General features: G+C 34.7%; 1 protein-coding gene and 1 pseudogene across 10 annotated transcripts in view; one reads left to right on the top strand and one right to left on the bottom strand.

Moving 5' to 3' along the window:
• The window catches only part of LOC141842936 (uncharacterized), a 65,135-nt gene that overhangs the window by 36,837 nt on the left and 2,638 nt on the right, over nt 1-25,660 (bottom strand). For 9 of the 10 annotated variants that reach the window (XR_012602994.1, XR_012602991.1, XR_012602992.1 and 6 more), the window contains exons 3-8: nt 24,943-25,088; nt 19,122-19,179; nt 18,971-19,029; nt 17,037-17,189; nt 13,714-13,887; nt 12,147-12,191 (exon numbers count right to left, since the gene is read on the bottom strand). Coding sequence is in view for 1 of the 10 variants with exons in the window: in XM_074730927.1 (XP_074587028.1) it covers nt 12,147-12,191; nt 13,714-13,887; nt 17,037-17,189; nt 18,971-19,029; nt 19,122-19,179; nt 24,943-25,047 (594 nt within the window). In the remaining 9 variants the exon portion in view is untranslated. Of the gene's footprint in view, nt 1-12,146; nt 12,192-13,713; nt 13,888-14,603; nt 14,848-17,036; nt 17,190-18,757; nt 18,850-18,970; nt 19,030-19,121; nt 19,180-22,721; nt 24,618-24,942; nt 25,089-25,660 lie in introns of those variants that run through there. The other variant, XR_012603001.1, reaches the window with a different exon arrangement.
• On the top strand, nt 3,508-9,016 carry LOC141843370 (uncharacterized; annotated as a pseudogene).

Below are 25,660 nucleotides of genomic sequence, written 5' to 3'. Positions count from 1 at the left end.
TTATATTTCATGCAATAATTGGGTTGTTGAGCTTGATTCTTATCTTGAATGAAATTATGCCTTCATTCTATTTTTTCATGATTTTTTGATAATTATTGATATTAATTTTTTGATCTCTGATTTTTGCAAGAATTAGAATGAAAAGAATGATAATCGGAGGACTCAATTGGATTCTTAGTTCGAGTTCGGGTCCATTCAGATTCAATTTGGTTCAATCAGATGCAAAATTGGCTTTATTTAAGCTGTTGGATTTAACTCGAGTGCAACCTAAAGCTCAATTCAACTCAATCAATTAAATCAGCTAAACCCAATTTCAGCCCAACCCAATTCAATACAGCCCGATCCAATTTGATTTCGGCCCCTACAGCTGGCCCATTCAATAAACCCGGTTTAATGAAGTTGGTTCAAGCGGCACCGGTTCATCATTTCTCGCTGATTCACGCGAAGGTTAAAGGCGCAGTTCCGGTTCACAAGCGAAGGGGGGCTCGAGATCGCGTCTACTGTACTCTTCTCCATCGTGATTTTTCCATTGTTCATCATCTTCCCCAAGCCTCCACCGCCTCCTTTCTCCTCCGATCAGCACAGGACGGGCGACTTGAGCCCGGTTGATGAGCGTTGACGCCACCGCAAGGTTTCGCCGATGTGGTTCGGAGGCGAAACCCTAGTCCCCGTCGCCGCGAAACAGAGCTGTGAGTGGTTATCCAGCTCCGATGCATGACGACCTTCAGCACAGGGATGTAGCTGTGAGTGGTTATCCAATGAGCCTCTGTCGCGTCCGCATCCACTGGCTCCGAGCAAGAAAGGAACTTGCCGACGTGGTTCGAAGGCGGGGGAGATTCTGTTTGGCGCCGATCATCCTTCATCCACTGGGAAAGGGCAAGGTAAGGACTCCATTTTCCTCTATTTTCAGATTCTCTCTGTTCATGGACGGCAGGTGTCGGGCAGAGGAGGTGGAGCATCCAGATCTTGGTTTCTCCGTTCATTTCTAGACGATTTAGTCCAGCTCTGGCGAGATTCGTTCCTGTTGGCGTGACTCCGCCGATGCTGGTACCCTTGTTCTGAGCTGGTCCAGGAACACCACCATTCCGCATCCCTTTCTCTGTTTTTCTCCTCTCTTCAGTGGTGCCAGCGCCATTGAGGGAAGATATATCCCTAACCCTAGCTCAAAATTCCTTCCGCTGTTTCCTTAGATGTTTTCATTCCTTACCTGTGTTAATTGTTTTCATTGATTCAAAATCCCCTCCCCCCAATGATTAATGCTGATTTGAGTATGATAATTATCTGAATAGTGAATAAATTGGAAACAGATGGCATGTGAACAGAATGTGGCCTTTCTCATTGTATTTGGATTGGTTATGTGGGAAACACTGATTGTTGGACTTCGGTTAAGAATTGTGGTAATTTGAGAATTGTTGGAGTTGAATGGGTTGAATTGTATTGAACATCTTGTACTAATTGTAATGAATAAAGTTGTCCATTAGGCTTGTTATGAACAGCAATGGAGTTGTGCCGAATATGTTTGGATAGTTGGATGTGGAGGTGAACTGTTTGTGCATGGTTGTTTATCGAATTTAACTAAGTTGGTTGTGAGAGACATTCCAATGTAATTGTATGCCTTGGGGGGGGGGGGGGGGGGGGGGGGGGGTGATACTCATGTGTTTTCAGTTCTTGTAAATAACCAATAAGTCTTGTGATTGATTGTGAACTTGAATAAGTTGCTTGATTGTGAATATGAATAAATTGTTTGGTTTTAAATAAAGTAGGTTGTATTAGTTGTGGCATGATGTTAATAATATGTTGTGTAACTTGTAACATGCTTGTATAAGTTGTTTGATTTGTATAATTCTTGTGTGATTAATGTAAAGTGTGTATAAGTAGGTTGTATTGTACTGTGTCTTTCTGCTCGGTCTCATTGAGCTTACGGCTCTCTATGCCCCTCTTGCTCCACCTCTAGCATAGTCCGAAGCATCGGTATGTACCTCGAACTGATTAGAATGATCTGGCAAGGCCAAGACCGGACCTGATCCACCGCTCCCTTTAAGTGGGCCTCTTTACATTCTCTCGTCCAATGCCATGGTGGTTGGTTCTTCTTAAGGGGATTAGTCAAAAGTGAAGCCCGACCCGCAAAGCCTTGGATGAACCGAACCCTTTACCAGGCCAATAAAAGATCATCACTATATACGGAACCCATTCCTCTAGGGCCTTCACCTTCTCATTGTCCATGCATCCCTCCCTTGAACTGATGTCTAAGGAAGAAGACTCTTCTGTTCACTATGTAATGTATCTTAGAGTTTAGATTGTAATTGTTTGTATAATTATTGTGACTTAGATGTAGTATAGCCTGATGTATATAGGATGTATAGTTCATGTTGTATGATGGTTTGTATTGATTAACTAATTCATTGATCTTGCAATTAAATTGTACAGTAATTTGTGTAAAGGTTGCATGATGTGTATATTATGTATGCTATTGTTATTGTTTAGGTTTATTTTGTTCTTTTTGATTCAATTGTAGTGATCTTGTATTAGGATTATATCATGTTGTTAGGTTGTACATAGATTCTTCATTGTATATGGTTAGTGTATAAGTTGTATCATATTGTATGTTATGTTTCATATTGTATATTGACTCATGTGAATAAATGTAAGTCTTATAATAAGCTATTGGATCTATTATTGCTGTGTTGTTGTAACGTGATAGATCATTCTTTAAGTTGTATGCTCTTGTAAATATGATTGTTGGTTGTTGTTTGTTATTGTAAATTATAGGATTTAATTTGAATAATTGAATTTTGTAAATAGTTAAGAGTGAATAAAGTCAATAACAAAACCCCGCACCAAATGTCTAGGACTGCTTCCATCATTGAGTTCGAGAGAGACGACCCGGAACTCTCTATATTACTTTAGTGATAATTAGGAGTTTGGTAAATAAATAAATTAATTAATTTTGATCGATGTGAGTGACAACAAACAAGGGAATAAAAAGTATATAAATAAAACATCTCAAAACCACCCACATCAGTACATCATATAATTTCCAAGAATTAAAGACACTTCTTTCAAAAATTTTCAAGTTATTTGTTGAGCTGAAAGAACTTCCTCCATCCCCTTCACATGATCATTATATATCTCTAATACCCAGGAGTGCACTAGCAAATGTTAGTTAGGCCTTATTGCTACCCTCACATTCAAAAGGAGGAAATTGAGAAAATTATACAGGAGATGCTTCAAGCTGGTATCGTTTGCCGAAGTGTAAGTTTATATTCTTCCCTAGTACTGCTTGTACAAAAGAAATACGGAACTTGACGAATGTGCGTGGATTACCATGCGCTCAATAAAATTACAATGAAAGATAAGTATCACATCTCCGTCATCGATGAATTAGGAGATGCCTAATTCTTCTCAAAGTTGGATCTTCGCTCATGCTTCCATCAAATAAGAATCCATCAGTCAGATATTTCGAAAACAGCTTTTCGAACCCATGAGAGTCATTATGAATTTTTAATCATGTCATTTGACTTAACGAACGCACCTTCCACCTTCCAAAGTTTGATGAACGATATCTTCAGGTCTTATCTTCGTAAATTTATGTGGATTTTCTTTGATGACATTCTTATTTATAGTTCATCATTTGAGGATCATTTGCACTACCTTTATAAGGTACTCACTCTTTTGCATGAGCATTCTCTTTTTGCAAAAAAATATAAGTCCAACTTTGGGACAACTAAGGTGGAATACCTTAGTCATATTGTAAGCTAAAAATGAGTAGTTGTTGATCCCTCCAAAATACAAGTTAGGAAGGAATGACCCCATCCCAAAGAATATCAAGGCATTACGTGATTTTCTGGATCTCACAGATTATTGTCGAAAACGTATAAAAAATTATAGAAAGATCAATGCTCCACTAACAGTTTTATTAAAGAAAGATACATTTAGATGATGTCCTAAGTAGAATGATACATTGTCTGAAATTAAAGGAGGCAATGATGACAATGTAGGTTCCAAAAGGATGTTCGTATCTCCACAATGGCACGATATTGTCCACTTTGGGCCTAAGCCCTCATGGCTTTGTTCTTGGGCTCTCCCCAAAAGGCCTCATTTCATAGGAGATATCTTCCATCCTTTTATAAACCCATGATCTTTTCCATGTGTTTTAGATGTGGGACTATGTTTGCACCTTTGCAACCCAACAGACAACACCTGTTCTTGCATTACCTGATTGCAATAAACTATTTGTTATTGAAGCTGATGCATACAGAGTTGGAATCGAAGCGGTTCTTATACAAGACAGGCGACCATTAGCTTTTATTAGCAAGGCACTATCTCTCCTACATCAATAAATGTCTATCTACAACAAAGAAATGTTAGCTATCATATATGTTATTACAAAATAGAGACCCTATCTCCTTGACCGATGCTTTCAAATACGAACTGACCATAAGAGGCTTAAGTTCATCTTAGATCAACGTGTCTCTAACATGGATGAACAAAAATGGATCAAGAGGCTCTTGAGATATGATTATGAAATCATTTATAAGAAGGGAACAGAATACAGTAGCTGATCCTTTATCTCACCTTCCTAACCAAATGAAGTTTGTTGATATATCTTTAGTAACTTGCAAGAACTTGAACAATATAAAAAGAGAGTTACAGGAATGTTCATCTACCCAAGCTCTCATTCAAAGCATGCTACATAATTCATCGTCAGAACTCCGCTATTCTTGGGATGGAGAAATTTTACGATATAAAGATAGAATCTTCCTTCCAATGAACTTAGTGGAAAAGAGAATGATATTAGAGGAATTTCATTCTTCACCAGTTGATGGACATTCTGGTTTCCTAAATGTGAAACCAGAAATAAAAAACTTTATTGCTAAATGTGATGTATGTCAATGAAACAAAGGAGAAAATGTAGCAACCTCGGGTCTTCTTCAAACCCTTACCATACCTAAACAAATATGGACAGACATTTCCATGAATTTCATAGATGGGTTACCATCATCACAAGGATAAACCACTATCATAGTGGTCGTTGATCGCCTCACAAAATATGTCCATTTTTGTTCGTTATCACATCCTTATATAGCTGCCCGTGTTGCTCAAGCATTTGTTAACCACATAATCAAACTATATGGGCTACCATGATCTATTGTCATTGATAGAGATTCGGTATTTATGAGTAAATTTTAGAAGGAATTATTTCAATTACATGGCACTAAATTTAATTTTAGCACATTCTATCTTCCACAATTGAATGGATAAACAGAGGTGGTTAATCGATGTTTAAAGAAATATTTATGCTTCTTAACTGGTGATAAACCAAAAGAATGGGTTCATTGGCTTCCGTGAGCAGAATGGTGGTACCACACGACCTACCACTCAGCTACTAAAATTTTACCATTTGAGGCAGATTATGGTTGTGCACCACCCTCGATTAACTCATATGCACATGGATTAATAAACATGCATCAAGTAGACCAAAACCTACAGCGGGATCAAATATTGCAACTTTTAAAAAATAACTTATGCAATGCACAAGCAAGAATAAAGCAATTGGCAAACAAACATTATTCAGAAAGAGATTTTGCAATAAGAGATTGGGTTTTTCTAAGACTTCAACTATACAAGCAGGCTTCAATTTGTACTTCAACCTCTATGAAATTGTCATCAAAATTTTACGGCCCTTATAAGGTGCTAAGCATATTGGATCTATTGCTTATCACCTAGAGCTCCATAACATTCTAAAATACACCGTGTTTCATGTGTCGTATTTAAAGAAGAAATTAGGTGACAAATTTACTCCTCAATAATATCTCCCTGAAGTGAATTCTGATGGTGAAATTAAGTTTCAACCTTGTCTTATTTTATAATGAAGACTTCTAAATTGGTATAAGATAGACTCAAAAATGCAGCAAACAGAACGTAAACCTAAATACTACTAAATTGATATCAGATAGACTCAAAAATGCGACAAACAGAACGAAACCTACGCTCTAATACCACTAAATTGAAATTAGATAGACTCAAAAATACAGCAAACAGAATGTAAACCTACGATTTGATACCACTAAATTGGTATCAGCCGTAAATCTACGCTATGATACTACTAAATTGTCACGACAAGATAGCCGTCCAAAAAATCATCTCCCTAGTATCCATGATAATTCCCTGAATACAAACATGAATATAAGGCCCACATGACCTATCCATACTACAAAATATGGATTTATACAACTACACAAGTAAAGGTGACCCACACGGCCACTTACACATCCTACACATGCATAAAAAAGAAATTTCTAATTCTACACAACTATTAACGAATAAACTCATAAAATAATGAAAGTCCGAAGTTACGAATGCAGAAACGTAAAGGAATACAACGACAAAATCACGGATAGGAAACAGAAATCCGATACTACAAAAAGTAGACAAACTACACACAGGATACCACATCACAACATATACAACCACACAAAAATAATTAAAGTTCTCGCTGTGAGATGGCATGACTGGCGGATCTCTAGCCTTATATGTAAGCTCCTACCTGATATCTGAGAAGATAGAAAAATCTTAGGGGTCTAAATAGTGAGTATAAAAATACTCAGTGGATAATAAGGAAAGACAGTGCAGGACAATAACAAGAGAACAGATACAACTAAAAATCATCATGTGATCAATAATATATCTGCAGGTAATAAACAACTAACATGGATCTCATGTAATGCATCATATGAATGATATGCCACCCATAATGCAACAATCAAGAGTAAATCAGGTAAACAACCAAAATGCAGTATAAGTGCGGTCCAATACATATATATCATGCACATGATGCGCATATGCATGATGCAACTGCCTACACTCACTACAACACTCATGTATATATATGAGTCTGAGGATGTCCGACATCCAAATGGTCATAGCTCCAACCCTACAATAAAGTAGCATGGTAACCCAAAGTAGGTAGTCATATATAGCTACGTACATCCTATGGTCGATATCTGTCCTCTAATACTCGTCCCCGAGTATCAACCCTATACTCTCTGAGTACCACCCCTAACCGGTGTCAAGGTCAGATCGACTCGGCTACGTACATTGTCATACAGCCACCATCACCGTGATGGAAATAGGGTATAATAACCACCTATATAGAAATACCACTAAAGGCCAACTACCAGAACGATAAACCCACAACATTGGGATTTACAATCATTATCATGCATCATGATGCGATGATCAAATCACAGTATCTACCTCTACCATGCTAATCAACATGCATAGGTAATAAGTCCTAATGATCACAGGTATCACAAGAAAAGAACTATAACCAATAATGATCACAAATAACATAAGCAAGGATAAGAACAATAAACCATAGGTCAAAGGATTCATACAACCGAATTGATAATCCAAGATCAACAGGAATAAGAGCAAGCATGGTATAAACATGAGTATCATAAGTGTCTAGTCCACATTTATGAAGAGGAAAGTGATAAGAGACTAATCTACAACAGTAGAGAATAAAATATGCACTGAAAATAGAAAAGAACTGTATTGACCAAATACCGTAAATTACCCACCTAATATCTCGCACGTTAAATAATAGAACCCCCAGATACCCTCGTATATATCACTCCTATAATCGCTCAGGGTCCTGCAATAAAAATAAAACCATCCTAAATGCAATGATATAACCAAGAAACCCTAATCAATATAGAGTTAGATTAATTCTATTTAATTAATCCAACTTAGGTTAGACTAATCTAATTAGTGGGTTGTTATTAACATGAATTAACTAATTAATTAATTAATTATATTAACCAATTAATATAATTAATTTCATGCTTAAATCAACCCAAGTTAAACCCACATTAGGTTAATCTTACCTAATTAGGTTTATAGTTGTAAGTATGGTTTGAAACAGATCAATCCAATTGGATTAGAGCTAGTTTCAACCTAACTCACTTGAAACCTAGTAAGATTCACAACCAAACCTCATCTTAGGTTAAGTTCCATTAGGGTCCAATAGCTCCATTTAATTCAATAAACCAATCCCAATTCATTGATCATGAATCAATAACCAAACCGTAATGGCAATATCTTAACCAAATACAACTTCATTAGGTTAATTCTAAGAACCCAAAACTAATAGTAAACAACCTAATCGAGCTTTACAAATTTTCTGATTATTATAGCCATGAACAGAATCCTAATCAACAGATCAACATTCTAAACTTACTGAACCCAATTCAACAGTAATAATCTAATAATATAACATAGCAATTTTACCAAATAAGGGTTCAAAGAATTTACCCCAAGATCTCAAAGTCTTGAAAGCCCTAGATCAGCCCGATTCTTCTCTTAATCAAAATAGAATCCTATAGAACAGAACCACTCCAATCGACTACTAAATCCAATAGTCTCAAGAGTTTTTCCCAAGAATCAAACCAAACAAAGAAGTAACCTAATCGGATCCAGATTTACCTCCAACAGAAACACTACCTTGCCACTGTTCTTCTACTCAAGAACAGAATCAAAACAACTAGGACATCACCCAATCGATCAGATGCATTGCCAATCGAATGCAATAAAAGGGAGAAGAGAAAGAAATCTAACCTTCATCACAAACCTACTTCGAAACTCCCATCTCAAGTGCCACTGGAACTCCCGATCCGACAACATCCAAGCCTCTCCGATCGTCGCCCCTCTCCTCACGCACACTCCCTTCACCGTCGCCGGTCCCTGCTCAAGCTCGCGGTGGGGAAGGAGGGAGGGTGGCGTCCGACGTGGAGATTGTTCGGCACCTCCGGATGCTTTGGGCGGAGAAGAAGTGTCGCGATGGGACAACTTGTCTATTGATGATGCAACATGAGAGTTACATGACAATTCAAAAAAAAATTCAAGAGTTTATTGCTAAAACAACCTTGAGAGCAAGGTTATTTTAAAGGGAGGTGGAATGATACGATCCTTTTATGGATCTATTCAAATGAACCCTTCAAAATTTTATCTTTAAAGTATGATCCTTTAAGAATCTATTCAAATAAATCCTTCAAAACTTTACCTTTAATTCTTCTATTTGTTAGATAAGTTTTATTTTAGATAGGTTATTAGACTTTTTCTCTTGAAAAGGTATCCTTATGTGCCTATTTAAAGAGATAGTATGTAATCTTTAAAGATAAGTAATTTCTTTTGATTAATCAATTCCACTTGATTATTGGAGGGTGATCCCCTCGAAGTGATCACCCTATCCCAGTTCTCATTTTTTCTTCGATTTTCCATGAGATAGGACACAGATTCCTATCAATAGAATTCCTTCAAGATTTTTTTCATCACTTCAACATGGATCAAATTACAAAAGAAATAAGAGCAAGTGTTGCATAGTTCAGTAAAGTGCGATAACAAGAATTTAATTGGATGAAACTTGACAACAAACAACAAAATTAAAATACGTACTACTAGATTCAACAAGCCAATGCTAACAGATAGAGGGATGTTGATTGGGAAACATGCCTTACAAACTGCATACGCTGTTTGCAAAAGGAATGGGTAAGTTCTGCAGCAAACATGTCTTTTAGGGACAAAGGGTCGATCAAAGTATGGCATTGGCTGAGCTTTAGGCAAAAGTTCTCTTCTGAGCCTCCGTATTTCTTCTTCTACCTCCAATTGCAAGAATAATTTAAATGTACAGACAAAACATGAATTGACTTGAATATTAGAAAGCAAGTCACAAAGGAGAATGATAAACATACCTTCTGCTGCATCTCCCTTTTTAAATCTTAGCTGTTCAGCAAAGCTCATCCATTAGGCAAAAGTGTAAAAAGTTAATCAGAGGCAAAATGATGCAGGTTTCTAATATAGATTGACTTTAGCACTATATTGCAGTTGTGCTAAAGAATTTTCTAGATGATAAAATCTACGAAGCTTACAAGATTATCAAATTTAGCCTTCTACTGCACGAACATTGCTGTGCAAAACAATGTCTACAGGCTCAGTGCTTTCTTTGGCAGGAGGCTTTAGCAAGTGCTAAACAATATATCAATAATACCATAGGTTAGCAAAAGGATAGGCCCCATAGCAGCAGCACAGAAGTGAAGACTACTGACTTGGAGATTAACATAAGCAAATTATCCAAATGGTTAATGGCCATACCTATAATGCAGTTTAAGTATCATATCAGTGCATATTTTTCAAGAATTGTTCAACTTTAGCACAAGTTGTCAAAAGGAAAAAAAACAAAAAGAAAAACTGAAATTGATTCCTCTGCTAAATTAAATATTTCCCTCTCGTCTTAACATTTTTCTTATCATAACTTCCATAAAAAAAAATCACAAATCATAATGAAGAATATTTATATACTCTCTGAAACATCTTGCCCAAAGCTATAACAAGATAAACACAAGGATATCATAGTTAAATACTTCAATAAAAAAATTGACCAGGTTCATTGAAGACATGCCTAATATCTTCTTTCTCAGGACATGCCAAGCTCTATTCAAACTACTAGCTAAGATAATAACTAAAATCGCAAGTATCTACTATCTGCTAATTTGATAAACAATTGTAGGAAAATAAGCATGTTCAAATTGAACCAATGTGCATATATAACAGTTTGTTGAAAGGGAGTGCTAAGTTGATAAACAGTTGTCTGAAAATAAGCAAGTTCAAATTGAACCGATGTGCATATATAACAGCTTGTTGAAAGGGAGGAGCATGTTTTAATTTTGTTTCATTTCTATTGCACTATATGATTGGCCTTGCCAAGTGTAAAACACCATTAACTCAGAGTTCAGCTATTTAAAAGTTTTCCTAAAAGGGTTTTTTTAGTGAGATGAGGGAGAAGTGGGTGCTTATAAATAGCTAAGTAGTGGAATACAATATTTTTTATTTTTCAAACTGTTCGGTAAATTATCTTTTTTAATGTAGAACAGTATGTAAAATGAATATACATGCAAATTATTCTTGATGAACTTCCTTTTTAGAAAGTAACAGTGAACACTAAGTGCTGGAGATCTCCCAGCATAGTTACCTATGTTTTTCTCAAGGTTCTCATGTTTGACAATAACGACAAGGGCACTTAATAAGGGAAATTATTCCGTACGATGGATTTTCAATATCAGTATCCAAGATCTCCCTCATCCCATCCATTCCATCCTTCTCGGTTCTATCTATGATCCTTCAAACGTGACTGTTCGGTGGCCAGAACCTTACAAAATTGGGATAGCACAGAAAAAAATATGAAGTGTAAATTTTAAATGCATATTTGAAGTGCAGAGCTCCTCTATTGATATCGATATGAAATTAACAGTGCATACCATCACATTGTCAAATAATTCTTTACAGATGATCCTGTATAAAAGAATGTTAACAAAATGACATAGCCAAGAGTAAGGGGGAAAAGACCTATCCGTTAAAACTAATTGAAAATATAGACAAATTGCTTAATCTGATTCGGAGAGAATTGAAAAAAAGTTAACATTTCAACAAGAATTCACTTGGTGAATTAACAAGGATATCTGCACTTGGACTAAAAATAACGTCGAATGACTTGAGGCCTGCAAAACGAAGCGCAACTATATAATAAGTGTTTATTCCACACTAGGAATAGGTCATCTCTGATGTTGTTCATGTTGGTGATCTATATAAACAAAGGAATGAAAATAAGACTAGCTTAATTGCAAAACCTAACCATATCTTTCATACATATGCTCTAAGCAGATATTAATAGAATAACATCAAATGATCCACACATCGATTAATTTAAATTTGCAGTGAATGATGAACAAGAAACAACAATACGACTAGTCTTGTGAAGAATTAACAAAAAAACTACCAAAGTAAAAGTACAAAGTGAAAAAAGTTTGCTTAATTCAATTCCATTCTCTTACATTTTGCAAGCTCATAATCATATCTTCTTCGCCAAATAATAATTCAATATTGTAGAAATCATCTTTCTTAGTCACTAGAATGATTTGCCATAAATATCTAAGAGGCATAGTATTCATTGCTGGTAAAACTGAAAAGCTAGAAGCATCATAGGAACCTAGCATTTGGAAATTAACTTTTTATCTCATGGGAAACTAGAGGAAAAGAATATAATCACTGATCATATTTGACATTATTTGCATAAAAAAGGTAGCTCATACCTTATGAATCATAACTCTTTTGACTTGGGCTAACGTGACCGAACCCTTTGATGCATAGAGCAACATGACAACAGAATAGGATGTGTTAGCAAATAAAAAAACTAAAGCATAATAAGCATCCTAAGAATGTCATATGATGTTCCAAGGCTACTCGGTAGTGCAAATTGCATGAGTAATTAGGTGTAACTTTCTTACAAGAACATAATATTACACATAACAAAAAGAAGAGAAATAAAATTTAGCTTGATAAGGAGCTTGAGGTAATTAACACTTAAATAATTACATATAAAATTGGGCTAAATCATGAACTAACAATAAATTGCATGATTTGATTAATAAAATAAAAACAATAATAAGCTGCAAATAAGGAAATTAGCTGATGTTGACGGGAAGGAAGGAGAAAAAGAGTTGGGTTGTTGACTGAAAAAAGAGAAAAAAAACTTGCTCTTGCTTGAAGAAATGGAAAGTAGAAGATGTTGTTGCAGTTGGGAGGGGGCTAGAAGGACGGAAAACACTACTGCTGCTGGAAAATAGAGCTACTGTTATGGTTGCTGGGCTAGCAATAAAGGAAAAAAATAGGAGAATGGGAATTTGGGAAGGTCACTATGTTGTTGGAAGAAGAAGAAGGATTAGGGCTGTTGTAAAGAAGAGAAGAAGAAGAAGAAGAAGAAGACAATGGAAAGAAATAGCAAAAGGAAAGCGGTGGGGATGTGACGTATGGCCGTTGCTGCGTGCGTGGAAGAGAAAAGACACGAGAGGAGGGAAAAGGTTTTTTAAAGAAATTTCTTAATTGTTTTAGAACGATTGAACCATTTATAATTTAGTTCGGTCATAATTCGACAAAATCAAACCCAAATCGATCCCATTTTGAACACTCATCTCCTTATCTTCACTTCTACCCGATGGGTTCAAATCCTAATCTAAAAAAAAAAGATAGAAGAGATTAAAATCATAAATACAAAAATAAGTAAAAGGGCAATTAAGCAAAAGGAAGAGAATGGAATAAGGAATAAATGATGTAGGAGAGGAAGAAAGCAAAAGGAATGATGTAAAGAATGATAACCTAATAAAGAGAAACAAAACGATTTTAAAATTTAACAGTGAAAGAAGAAAAATAAATATAAGAAGATTAAAAAAAGATAGAAAACAATGAAATGAAAAAAATAATGAATAAGTAAAAAATAGTTAAGAAAAAGGACTAAAAAATAAGAGAAAATATACTACAAACAAGTACGAGTATGAAAACGAGAGGAAGAAAGGAATCATCAAGAATAAAAAAGAATAAACAAAAGTAAAAGGAAAAAAAAGCAACACAAAGACAACGAAAATAGGATGTTTCATTTTAAATAACCCTCATGCTAATTAACTCAACATGTGAGAGCATGAGACAATCAATCCAGTTCCATTCAAAACAAACAAGGGATGTTGAGAATATAAAAGTATAGTGAGCTTTTCTAATGGTTTAAGTTTTGGAAATAATTGATGACCCAGTCAAACTTAACAATAAGCCAAACCCTATTTTGCAGAACAAGTAGGTACAATTTACAAGAAAGCAAGAAACACTCACGGAGTCAACCCATCTGCACTTTTCGTAGGATAAAAGATTGCCATCAATGTAACACCTTAGCTGGCTACCTCCAGAAAATGCCCTGCCTATGCTGTGAGTAATGCATAGAAAATGCCACTTTCTTGGGATCAGGTTGATAGGCAATAGAATAGACTGTCTTTTTTGGCTGTTGGACTGCCAAAAATATGTGAAACTATTATGTTAATTTTGCAGAAAAAAAAGATTTTAAGACATATTAAACCTTCAAGAATTAGAGAAAATGACATAAAAGTATAGAATCGACAAGCAAAACAAAAACATAATAGGCATTGAAATAACGATCTAAAATATATCCAAGAATAGCTTCTAGTCAAGATTTTAAGGATGACTTATCAATCCTTGTAATTTTTCTATCTTGAACTTCGATGGTGATAAAATCAAGTCCATTCCTTCCATGGTATCAGATCATATTCATGCCCAACAAACATATATTTCAATAATCTTTTGAATCTAAAAAACTTCAAAAAGCAAAAGGATCATGCAGAAAAAAAGAAAACAAGGCAAGCAGACGTTGACTTATAATAGCAGCAGAACATAAATTCTCCTCATGTTAAGGTATTCTACAACTAGTTTGCAAGGATTTTCCAAAAGGATCCAATCTAAACCAGCATAATTTCCAAGTGAAGAACAAATTACATCAATTAGTGCAGACTTGCATTTGCCAACAAGTTCGTTTCCAATTAATAACATGCTTGTATAGTTAAAATTTAATTCCTTGCATCATGATGATAAACATAGTGAAACAAGTTTAACATCATATAATCTATGATCATGGCAGAACTTCATGTCATGCATCCAGTACATAATCACAAAGCAAAACACATGAAACAACATAGCATAAAATATTTTACCAGTAAATACAGAGATGGATCCAGGCAAGCGATGTCCTGAATCTCCCGATGCTCCCGGTGTCCAGAGTGACTAGACAGGTCACATTTTGCAGTCTGTTCTGAGTGCCCTGTAACTACCGGCAATGTTCCTCAGTCACAATTAGGGTAAAGCCATCAACTCTAATCCTTTCAAGTTCGTTGTTAACATCCAATAGGTGCACAGATTAAACACCATCTCTTCTTGCATAATCTTGTTTCTGGATTTCTAGATGAATGACAGATTGATGAGGAAGTTGACGCATATATTCCTCCTCATAACTTAGAATAACTTACTTTGCAAAGTATTTGAAGTTTATACTAACGCTTGTTGTTGAGGTGAAGCTAATGAACTGTTCTTCTTCAAGGAAAAGGGCAAGATATTAAGAACTCTAATCTTTTGGAAGAATAGGAGAGTCAAAGAAGTTGACAATTTGTAGAAACTCACAGTTGTTGAAGTTTTACATATAACCTAATTGAATGCTTTGTTAAAGTTTGATGCAAAAGGAAACTCTTTCACATCGTGTGAGGCATCCTTCAATCGAGTCTATATACTGTCCTTCAATCATGTTGTTTTACTAGGGAGGAATAAAAAGTTTTATGTACTCGACTCCTTATTTACTTAGTTGAATGTACTTGTCAAGAATCTTTGGCCTTTACGACCTATGATATTGATCTTGTTTTGATGTTTGAGACAAGAGATGGATTCATACAATCATTAACACTGAAAATAGGTCACATGCAAAAGATTACCAAACAATAGTTCTATTTATTAAAAATAGGCGAGTATAAATTCTTTTTTTTCCCATTATCTCAAGCTATTAAATAAATGATTGTCAAACCAAACTTAAGGTATAAATGTCATATTTATGGTTTAAAACAGAGCAACAAATCTATAGCAAATCATGAAAAGAAAACAAAACTAAGCTCTCAGTGGAGTTTAGTGGGTCCAAGTGTTGGACTTGGACCAATCCAGTTTAATCAGCCCTCCCACACAAGGGGAATCTTAAGAATACAAAATTACAAACTAACTTTTTCTCAAATGGCTCTACTTTTTGGTTAACAGGTCAACCAATCAAAAAACTAAGGTGCCCAACAAAAGGTTGTGCTAGTCTTGAATAAAAAAGATGACATGTAAGTCAAACCACATGTTGGGTTACTCCAATCCACCCAATGATACATGAAGGTGGGTATTAAGTATAATTTTTATCCTTTACCAGTACCTTATAGGTTAAACCTTTTGAATTAGTTGTCATAAAATTAAACTTAAGAGTAAGTCATAGCTCGAAAGGAAGCATAAGTCTTACATTGTCAATCAACTAAATGTAAAGTCACTCAGCTCAAAATCATAGATACAAGAAACCATATGTAACATCAAAAAAGCTATGCCCATTCATTGTAAAATAAAATCTCTAATATTCATAAAATGAACATACTAACCATCCAAAGCTGATGCGCCCATTGAACAAAAAATACAAGTGGTTGATAACAACATAATATCAAGCAGTGAAATTAATAAATTTAGACACATTTCTAGACTTGAATATCATACAAAAATCAACAAATCCAGTAAAAACAAAGAAGATAGTTTCACCATCATTTAGAACAAATATATACAAAACATAAATCTTTTCACCACACAAACATATAGGGACGTAGAAAACAAAAACAATCTCTGTCTTACCAAATTTTGTCTCAAATAAAACCGTGCCAAATTAAAATAACAATTATTTGAAGCTAAATTAAATTGTTGCCTACAATAAATCAAGAAGCTGAGATGAGGTGGGCAATGCAAATCTATAAGTTACCATGTCAAATAGAAATTTTCAACTAGATGACAAAAATGTGACCAGTAAACCAAGTCAAGTGCCAACAAATCTCTAGTTGTTATTAGGGTAGTAAATGAACTGAACGTTCGTGAACAAGCTTGGCATTCCGCTTAGTAAAAGTTTGTTTATGTTCTGTGCAATATACATAAGATCAATTAAAAGATCAAACTTGAACAACTCGTTAATCATGTCCTCTCTACTTTCTACAAGCAACCAATCAAGAAGAAAACCAAACACTCCTGCCCTGAAACATGCAGTTCGATTTGTGATGGAATTCTTGAGCATATTATGTAAGACATCCAGGCCATAATGCTACAACAATTGCTGCACTAGCAAGAAGAATTTTTTTAATTTTACCTAAATGTAAAGCTACCATGATAATGCATAGAAATATATTATAGAGGCATAAGCAAACCTTCTGCAACACATTCAGGAAAAGTATAATAACATCTTCATTCTACATCAAACATGAGCGAAGGAAACATAACTATGCAATGCCAATAGATAAACACTTTTTTTATTAAGGAAAGAAGATTGTTGATGCTTGAAGTGGTTAACTTCAAGTGAACCAAAAAAAAAATTCACAAACCTTTACTACAGCAGTTTCTTCCGAGTCAAATTTTTCATGCACAAGCATGTCAAGAAGAGCATGCAAAAGAGCTTTATTCGGTTGCCACTTGCAAAAATCCAAAAGCAAACTCTCCAACATTTGATAACCCACACTAAGTGCTCGAAAAGAATCCTGCAAGAAATAAACTCTAGTTTGATGGCGATAACAATATCGACTAGGAAAGAGAAGAAAACTTTAAAAGGAAAAATATTTTGGGTCCTTTATTACTAAGGTTATATCTTAAGTACAATATTGTTCATTAAAATAGCCTCTTTATTGTTCCCAGGGAAGTCTATTCAGGCTCCCTCTTCTCAAATGGCACTAATCCTATTTGGTAAATGGTCATTGAATCATTGGGAGTCGTTAAGTTTTTTGTTAAGGCTTGAGAAGTGGTTAATGTATCGTACTCATTACATTGGGAGTAAGCTAACTCTCTTACTATTGTGAATTATGTATATAATATAATTGATGTCGCACTAGCCCAACGACACCTCCAAATGGCACGTCGCACTGGTCCGCGACGCCTCCAGACGACATGTCGCACTGGCCCAACGACACCTACGGACGCATCGCGCTAACCCAAAAACGCCTCTAAACATGTCATTTTGGCTCGGCGATGCCTCCAGACACGTCGTGGTGGCCCAGCGATGCCTCCGGACGCATGCCTTTGCCAGTGCCAATCCGCAAGCAAAACAAAATATTTCGCCTATATTCGACTAAACAACTCGAGATTTTAAACTATAGAACTTACAATACATACATTTCTTATATAGTAGAGGTAACAAATAAAATAAAACAAGCACAATGCAGACGAATAATCTAGATAACTCAGGGCAATGAACAAGCATTGGGAAGAAAACATTAAGAAAGCAAGAACACAACACATCAAATTCTTGGAAAAGAAAACAAATAAAAAACGAAAGGTACATAACTATTAATCTGGTCACCTAAGACTTTAGTCACTTCCAAAATAAATATGCAAAACATATAGAAAAGCTAAATGGATTTTATTCACAAAATAATACTCGAAATTAAAAAGATAACATAATTGCCATTTCATAATTGGATATTCTTCATTTAACTTAAGGGAGCTAGTATAAGATGAAATTGCAACTAGCTATCCTAATTCAGAAGATAAAAGTAAAGAATAAAAAAAACAAGCCATGAACGTGGGAGAACTAAAACACAAACCTAGATTCTTTTACCCAAATCAAATATGGAAACATGACACAACCTAAGCTTTCAGGCTCTGTGTAATTGTGGTAAATAGATGGGAAAGGAGGAAGAAAAGTGAAGGTAAAGTTTCTATTCACAACAAATCAAATAGGACAAAAGCAGCCAGCATAATCTTTTTGGCCCTGTTTGCTTGGGACAAAATAGGGAGTAAAAAAAAGTGATGAATAGAATTTCCATTTACAACAAAAAGAAAAAGAAAGATAGTCAAGTCTACAGTACATATATTCTGCTCAAATAGGTAAAAAATGGAAGGAATTGAGTTGGTAAATGATGGGAGCATATTAGCTGCCATTCATAAATGACAATCATAACTGAAAAGTGATCAATTAAACCTTGAAATTCATTGATTTCTAAAAATGTACGAATAATGAAAAAATTATAAGTGAAGTTTATAAGATAATAATCTGCCAACACCATTTTCTCCCTTTCTTAGCGAAGTGTGGAAATCAAGACTCCATGTTTACCCCTTTTTCATCCTTCCAAGTAAACACCAAGAGGGAAATTTGTTTTCATATTCTTCACTTTTAATCCCTCCTATGCTCCATTTCCTACAATCCTTCATTTAACAATGTAAACATGCATCGATGCATGGAACAAGCAAAAGAACAATTAAGATTACTTCAAAATTGAAATGTCCATAATCAACTCGAGCTTATATGTGTGTATGAAAAACTTACATGGATAAAGTCCACATAACTAGAGCAGCTAGCCCTTCCATATGCCCTGTTCGCAATCTCTAATATATGAGTGTTCATTGATTTAGAGAAATATTAGAAGTCTGCTAGATTTATTAACAATGATCAGAATGAGCTAGCATCAACAACTTACCTCCAAGAGCAAAGAAATCATGTCCTGATAGTTCCAACCGTTTGTTGCCCAAATAATCCTGATATATAGAAAGCAAATCAACAAGAAGATTTATGAATGTCAAAAATAATTTTAAAAAATCAACACTAAAATGAATGCTTGCATATCTGAAAGGAAATTCAAATTATTGTTAGATTTGAAGAAATAGCCACTTCCTTTCTACAATATTGGTTACTCAACATAAAAATTAATCATGAAGAAACATTAAATTCATCTATTAGGAACATAAAGGGTATGAGCTTACACCTACATTTTCCGACTGAAACAGAAATTTTGTTTGCAAAATACCTAATTTAATTTGGCATTAGCACGTAGTAAGGATATCTTCAAAGTAAACATTCCAAACTCTTTCCAACATTCTTAAATACTTTTAGAAAGTTTTACATTATTATCAAGATGCATTTTTGGCACATTCAACCAAACTCATGATTCAACATATTGTCCACTTTGGAACTTCACCAGAAGGAACATGAAAAGGAAGAGGTCATTCTTGAGGTTTATAAGACATGAGGATCCACAAAGCCAATGCGGAATAACCTCATAGTTGATAACAAAGTACAATAACAGAAGTTCAAAGCTATCAATCAAGTCAGCAAGTTGTTTTGCATCATTACTCAAGGGTTTTGAGTTGACTTCAATAAAGTAAAATGAAATTAAAATCTCTCAATCACATTGAAGAGGCTGTTGACATAGATTTACAGTAGCCTTTAGAGCTTATTATATACTTTTTTCATGAAAGCATGGGACCAGATTGGCTACGCTTAAATGTTCTCAAGGTTACTTTGAGGTAAAACAATAGGGCATACACAAATACTTGTATATGCCTCAAAAAGGTTGCCAAGATGGATATCATAGTGCTGAGGCCAGAGGTTGGCAGTAGAACAGTTTCTAGATAGTCTTATCATGGTTGAGAAATTCCTTAAAGGACAAGATGTTAAAAACATTAGTCAAAAAGACGGATTAAAATACTTTAATGAAGAAATACCAAATCAAACTGTCATATGGGATTCCAAGAAACTTCAAGACTATGTTTTCACTCCACAATAAACATCAGTAAGGTAAACTCTAAACAAACACAAGCATATGTTGGGAACCCAGTAAAATTAAATGTGACAAAAATTACATTAACTCACAGAAAATAATGTGAAATTTCAAAGGTCAAGAAGCAATAAAACAAAGTGAATGTTTACACAAATGGCGCGAGCAAGGTTTAAAATCTCGACCCGTGCCGAAGTTTCGGTCCCGGACCGGAACGATACGGTTTCGTATCGTGCCGTGCCGATATAGTTTCGGTATTTTTTAAATTTTAAATATAAATATATATTAATTTTATTAATATTTGATTATTAAATATGTTTTATATATTGAAATGTTGAATTTATATTTCAATATTTTCTCTTAATATTTAAATTTAAATTTATAAAATGATTTAAAAGGTTAAAAATAATTATAAAATTATTTAAAAATTTTAAATTATTTTTTTAAATGTATTTGTAAATTTTTAATTTTAAAAAATTTATTTGAAATGTTTAAGAATTATATTTTCTTTAAAAGTTTAGATTATTTTAAATTTATATTTAATTTTAAAATTATTTTTAAAAATTAAATTATTTTATAAAATATTTATTAATTTTTAAAATTATTTATTTTATAACTATTAATAATAGTTTGTTTGTTTTTTAAATATATATTTAAAAAATAAAAAATTAAATAAATCAAAAAATTTAAAAAAAATTGCCGCTGTAATAGCCCGTGGAGGCCGTCGCAGCATCGTGGCGTAGAAGATTTTAGGAATATATAAAACCTTATTATAATTTTAAATAAATTTTTATATATTAGAATTTAAAAAATATATTTGATTATTTATTTAGGTTAGGGTTGATTATTTATTTAGGTTAGGAGTTGATGAGAAAATAAATAAAAAAATATTAGAATTTAAATAAAATAAATAAAATATATAATTAATTATATACTTTTATTAGGATTTAATTAAATTAATTATTAACATTTTAATTAAAAAACCCAAACTTTTCCTCCCTCCCCGACGCGCGCGATCTCGGCACGCGAGGTCGCGCGATCGCGCAATCCCGCGACCGCGCCGGAGGGGTCGCTTGACTTCTCCGGCGAGGCCTCTGGCGTCACGCGACCCCTCTGGCGAGGCTGCCGTGGTCGCGCGGCCGCGCTGGAGGTGTCGCGCGATCCGTTCGGGTGCGGTGGTCGTAGGTTCTCGCAACTAGTCCGGAGCCGCCGTCGGGGTTGTGCGATCACTCCGGCGCAGTCGCCGGGGTTGGGCGACTACTCCGGCGGCTGTGCTGGTGCCGACTCGTGCCGGTGCCGGTCGGCGGGTGGAACAAAATGTTTCGCCCGTTTCGACCGACTCGGCACGAGATTTTAATCCCTGGGCGCGAGTACCCAATACAAACCAAGAAAAGGAAACTAAACCAAAAGGAAATCGGGCAAAGTTAGTTATGGCTTCAGAATTGATCAGCCAAGTTATTGGAGGAAGAGAGTAAATGGGAGGAAAAAATAGATATTAACGAAATGAGAATGTAATGAGCAGACAATTTGTCCAAGACTAGAATGGTACAACTTCAAAGATGTATTGTGCTGACACACTCTGCAAACATTTTCCTATTCTTTTTCCTAGGTTTCATTTATTTAATTATCTATTGTGCAATCCATTGGTCCTCAATTCAATTTATTTTGGCTTAATCACATAGATCGTTAAGCCATAAATTGACAAATTAGGCCAACACATCTTAACTTTGGAGGTAAGACCAAGGTTTTTAAAAATAATGTTATGTGCTTGAGTTTGGGTCTCAAACTAGAATAATATAATATAAGCACTATGTTGTGCCAACACAACAAATATAAGGCGTGTTGAGATGAATTTATATGAGGTCACTCCTTTATACTGTTTCATTTCATTTATTTGCTTCTAAAAATAATTAGAGAGTACATTGAATTAAAATTTTATTGTACAATATCACAGATTTTGACATATGTTAAAAAGTGCTAAAATGAATCAAAATGAGTTTTACTCAGTTAATTGTCTTTCACATATTATACAGTATCAAAATGAATCAAAACGTGTTTCATGGTGAATTCACATAAATGCTTCTCTAATATTTTCTTGCATAACTTGTTTACTTTAAAACAAACTATAACAATTATATTAGAATTGAATTAGAATTTTAAAGAAACAAATTACAATGTATAATAATCATTACTTAAATTCATCTTGACACACATCAAAGCATGCCAAAATATGGCAACACAGGATGGTACTAATCTGGATTGACAATGCATGACAGATCACCCATGCTATCTGTATCGGTTTTAATAATTTATCAAAATGGTACATATCGACTGTGCCATTAAGCATAGCACAAGATTTCCAACCCACCAAAACTTAATGAAAAATCAATAAGAGTTTAACAGCTCTTCATGTCAAATATAACATGAATAAATTAACATCATAGAGTATAGTATTAGTCAAGGTTAAATCTAACATTAAGTAAGTCCAAATAATAATAAAAAGAAAGAAAAAGATCTACATACCTACTAAAATTCCAGCAGTTGAATTCAAGAGGCATAGATATGCATCCAAAATAGCTTGTTAACCAATCATTAGAATAGAAACTTTAGCAGCACCCAATCAAGTAGGAGAAATAAAAAATAACCAGATTAAAAATATACAATTCTATGAATTGTACTTCCTAAATCTACAGTTGCAATAAGATGATTATAAAAAATGGAAAACTGGATAAAACAAAATACTCACAGATTGAGTATTGCAAAGGTTACTGGGTAAAACAAAAGTTACATTAACTCGCAGAAAATAACATGAATTTCAAAGGTATAGAAGCAATAAAACAAAGTGAATGTTTGCACAAATGGCGTGAGTACCCCGTACAAACCAAGAAAAGGAAACTAAACCAAAACGAAATCAGACAAAGTGCTTTAAGATAGTCAATAAGCGTGCAATTATGAGATTCACTACAATGACCTGCCAATCGCAATATTAGGGCATCGAACAAAAAAGCTCAAATCCCACAACACGAAGCAAGATTTCTTGTATCGGATAAAATAACTAACCAGGAAACTGGAAGCGGGATTGGGTAACACCCACATTAACTGAATAAACTTAAGAGTCAAACACATAATCCACAAAACTTGAGTAACATAGAATTACAATGATGGATTCTTCCATGGCTAAGAGAATTCACTAGCAAAAGTTGAATTACACAACCATGTGTTTAATTAAAATAATAAAAAATATTTATTTTCACTTTGTTGAGAAATTATTAAACAATAAACTACAGGCTGCTATGTTCCTTAATTAAATTGATTGCTTTGTAAGATATTAAATATGTTATTCACTACACAGATTCCTTAGCACCTCCCTGAATTTAGCTTCTAGCACTTATGGTAAATGATTCTTCTCAGTCACATTTATTCATGTAAGCAAAAAGTATAAACATATGGTACAAAGTGAATAGTTAAATATAAAATTGTCTCTTCACCCTTTGTCTATGTTTTCTAGGATGGAAAAAAATTGTCAGAAAGAGAATGAGAAATGAATTTATATTTAGAAAAAAAGGAAATCTATCCCTCATTTGTGTTCCTTGAAGGGCTCTATCAAGAGAGAATCCTTAGCCCCTCATTTCCTTAAGAGGGAGATAAAGAGGGAGGGAAAATTTAATTTGTAAAGACATAAATAAACAAAAATAACATTTTAATTCTTTTAGGGCTGAAATTCATAACATTGCAAAGCAATTTTGAGCTTTCCATTCAATTTGAACGGAAGCCAAATTGGCCAAAACTGGGGGAAATGTTCCCTATCTGTTTCTTCCCTCCCTCCATTCCACCCAAAGAAATGAAGGGAAAGGTTAGGGAAAACTCTTTCATATTCTCATTTCCTTAAGCACTTTCACCAAGGAAACATGTGCTTTATGATGATAGAAACAGTTTATGATAAAAGTTCAACCTACAAAGCTTTCTACAGTATAACCAAGTTAGCCAAATTATTCTCAATTAAGGTTGCGCCCCCTCAATTCTCAGTATCAGGGAAAGGCCACCAAATATGTCACAGAAACCTATCGCCTCTAGTTATGAATAATAAAATTATTCATAACTATACAGTCAGGAAAATCTACAAGTGTTGTTCTTTTATTTTGTGAGGACAAACATCTTCAATTCTAAGGAAATCAAGAACACCTTCACCTGTTCTTGTTTCTTGCTCCTACATTTCGTTATGAATGACAAAATATGAACTTTTTCAGGTGTGTCTCAACCTTCTAACCTCCATTCCCCAGTAAAATCTTCTCTATTTAACCTATGATTTAATGATTTTCCCCTTCTGTTATCAACCCTAAAGGATTCTTGAAGCCAAAGAACCCATGACCTGACATGCAGAAAAGAAGGGTCAGGAGAGGGCTTGAGTCCGCTTGAGATAACTCAGTCAGCGGCATGGCTGGAAACCAGCATGGGAGTGCACTCTTTGACCAAGAATGCATTCCCCAGTTAAAGCTTATCCCTTTTATCCTGGGCTATAATGATATCCCCTTATATTATCAACCCTACTCTTGAAGGCAAAGAAGCCTCAGGGAGGAGGAGATAGCTTGGGTTAGCTTAAAAGCTTCTCTTTTAAACCTAAACTATAATGATATTCCCCTTCTATTATCAACCCTAAAGGACTCTCAAAGTCAAGGAACCTGCAACCTCACGAGCAAAAAAGAGGAGTTTTTGCCACCATGTGGTAGTGGTTGAGTTCACTTACGATAACTTGATCACGGTCAGCATGGCTGGAGACCAGTGTGGGAGTGCACTCTTTGACTTGCTGGTGCAGAAGAATACGAAGGCCGAGTGGAGTTTCTGCCGTCATGACTAGCCCAGTCTCCCTATCTCTTGCAGGACTAGAGAAATCTAGCAGAAAGAAACAAGAACAAACCAATTTCAACATCTTGCTTAATCAAAAGGTACTACCAATTTTTTATTTGAATAAAAGAATAAGACGAGAATGTCATGCCCCAAGTGAGTCTCCACAGCCATACATGGCATGGCACGGTTGGCACCTATGACGGTCACATGAAAATGTTCCTCAAGGACACCTATTTTCTCAACCAAACATTTCGAAGAGAATCTCATGTAAGGGTTTTCAAAATATTGTTTCTAAAACTTTTCACAATGAAAAGCCACAAGATAATTCCAATTTGTATAATTAACTAGAAGTTTTTACATTTATGACAAATGAACCAATAAAATAAGTGAATGATTAATCGTGAAATTCTTACTCTACTAGCAACAAGTGAAATTGGCATGAACAATAGAAATCATATAAAAGAAACTCTAACTGCTAAGTTTCAACATCTTGCCTAATCAAAAGGTACTAGCAACCTTTTTTATTCAAAAAGAAAGAAAGAATACCAAGGCTCAAGTGGATCTCCACAGCCATAGGCCTGGCATGGCATGGCATCCAAGAAGTTGTTGAACAATTT

The sequence above is a fragment of the Curcuma longa genome, chromosome 12 (assembly GCF_044706935.1).
Source record: "Curcuma longa cultivar G26 ecotype Majalengka, Jawa Barat chromosome 12, ITB_CL_G26_1.1, whole genome shotgun sequence".
Lineage (NCBI taxonomy): Eukaryota > Viridiplantae > Streptophyta > Magnoliopsida > Zingiberales > Zingiberaceae > Curcuma > Curcuma longa.
The sequence above is the reverse complement of the archived record's forward strand: the minus strand, read 5'-3'. Positions and strand labels throughout refer to the sequence as shown.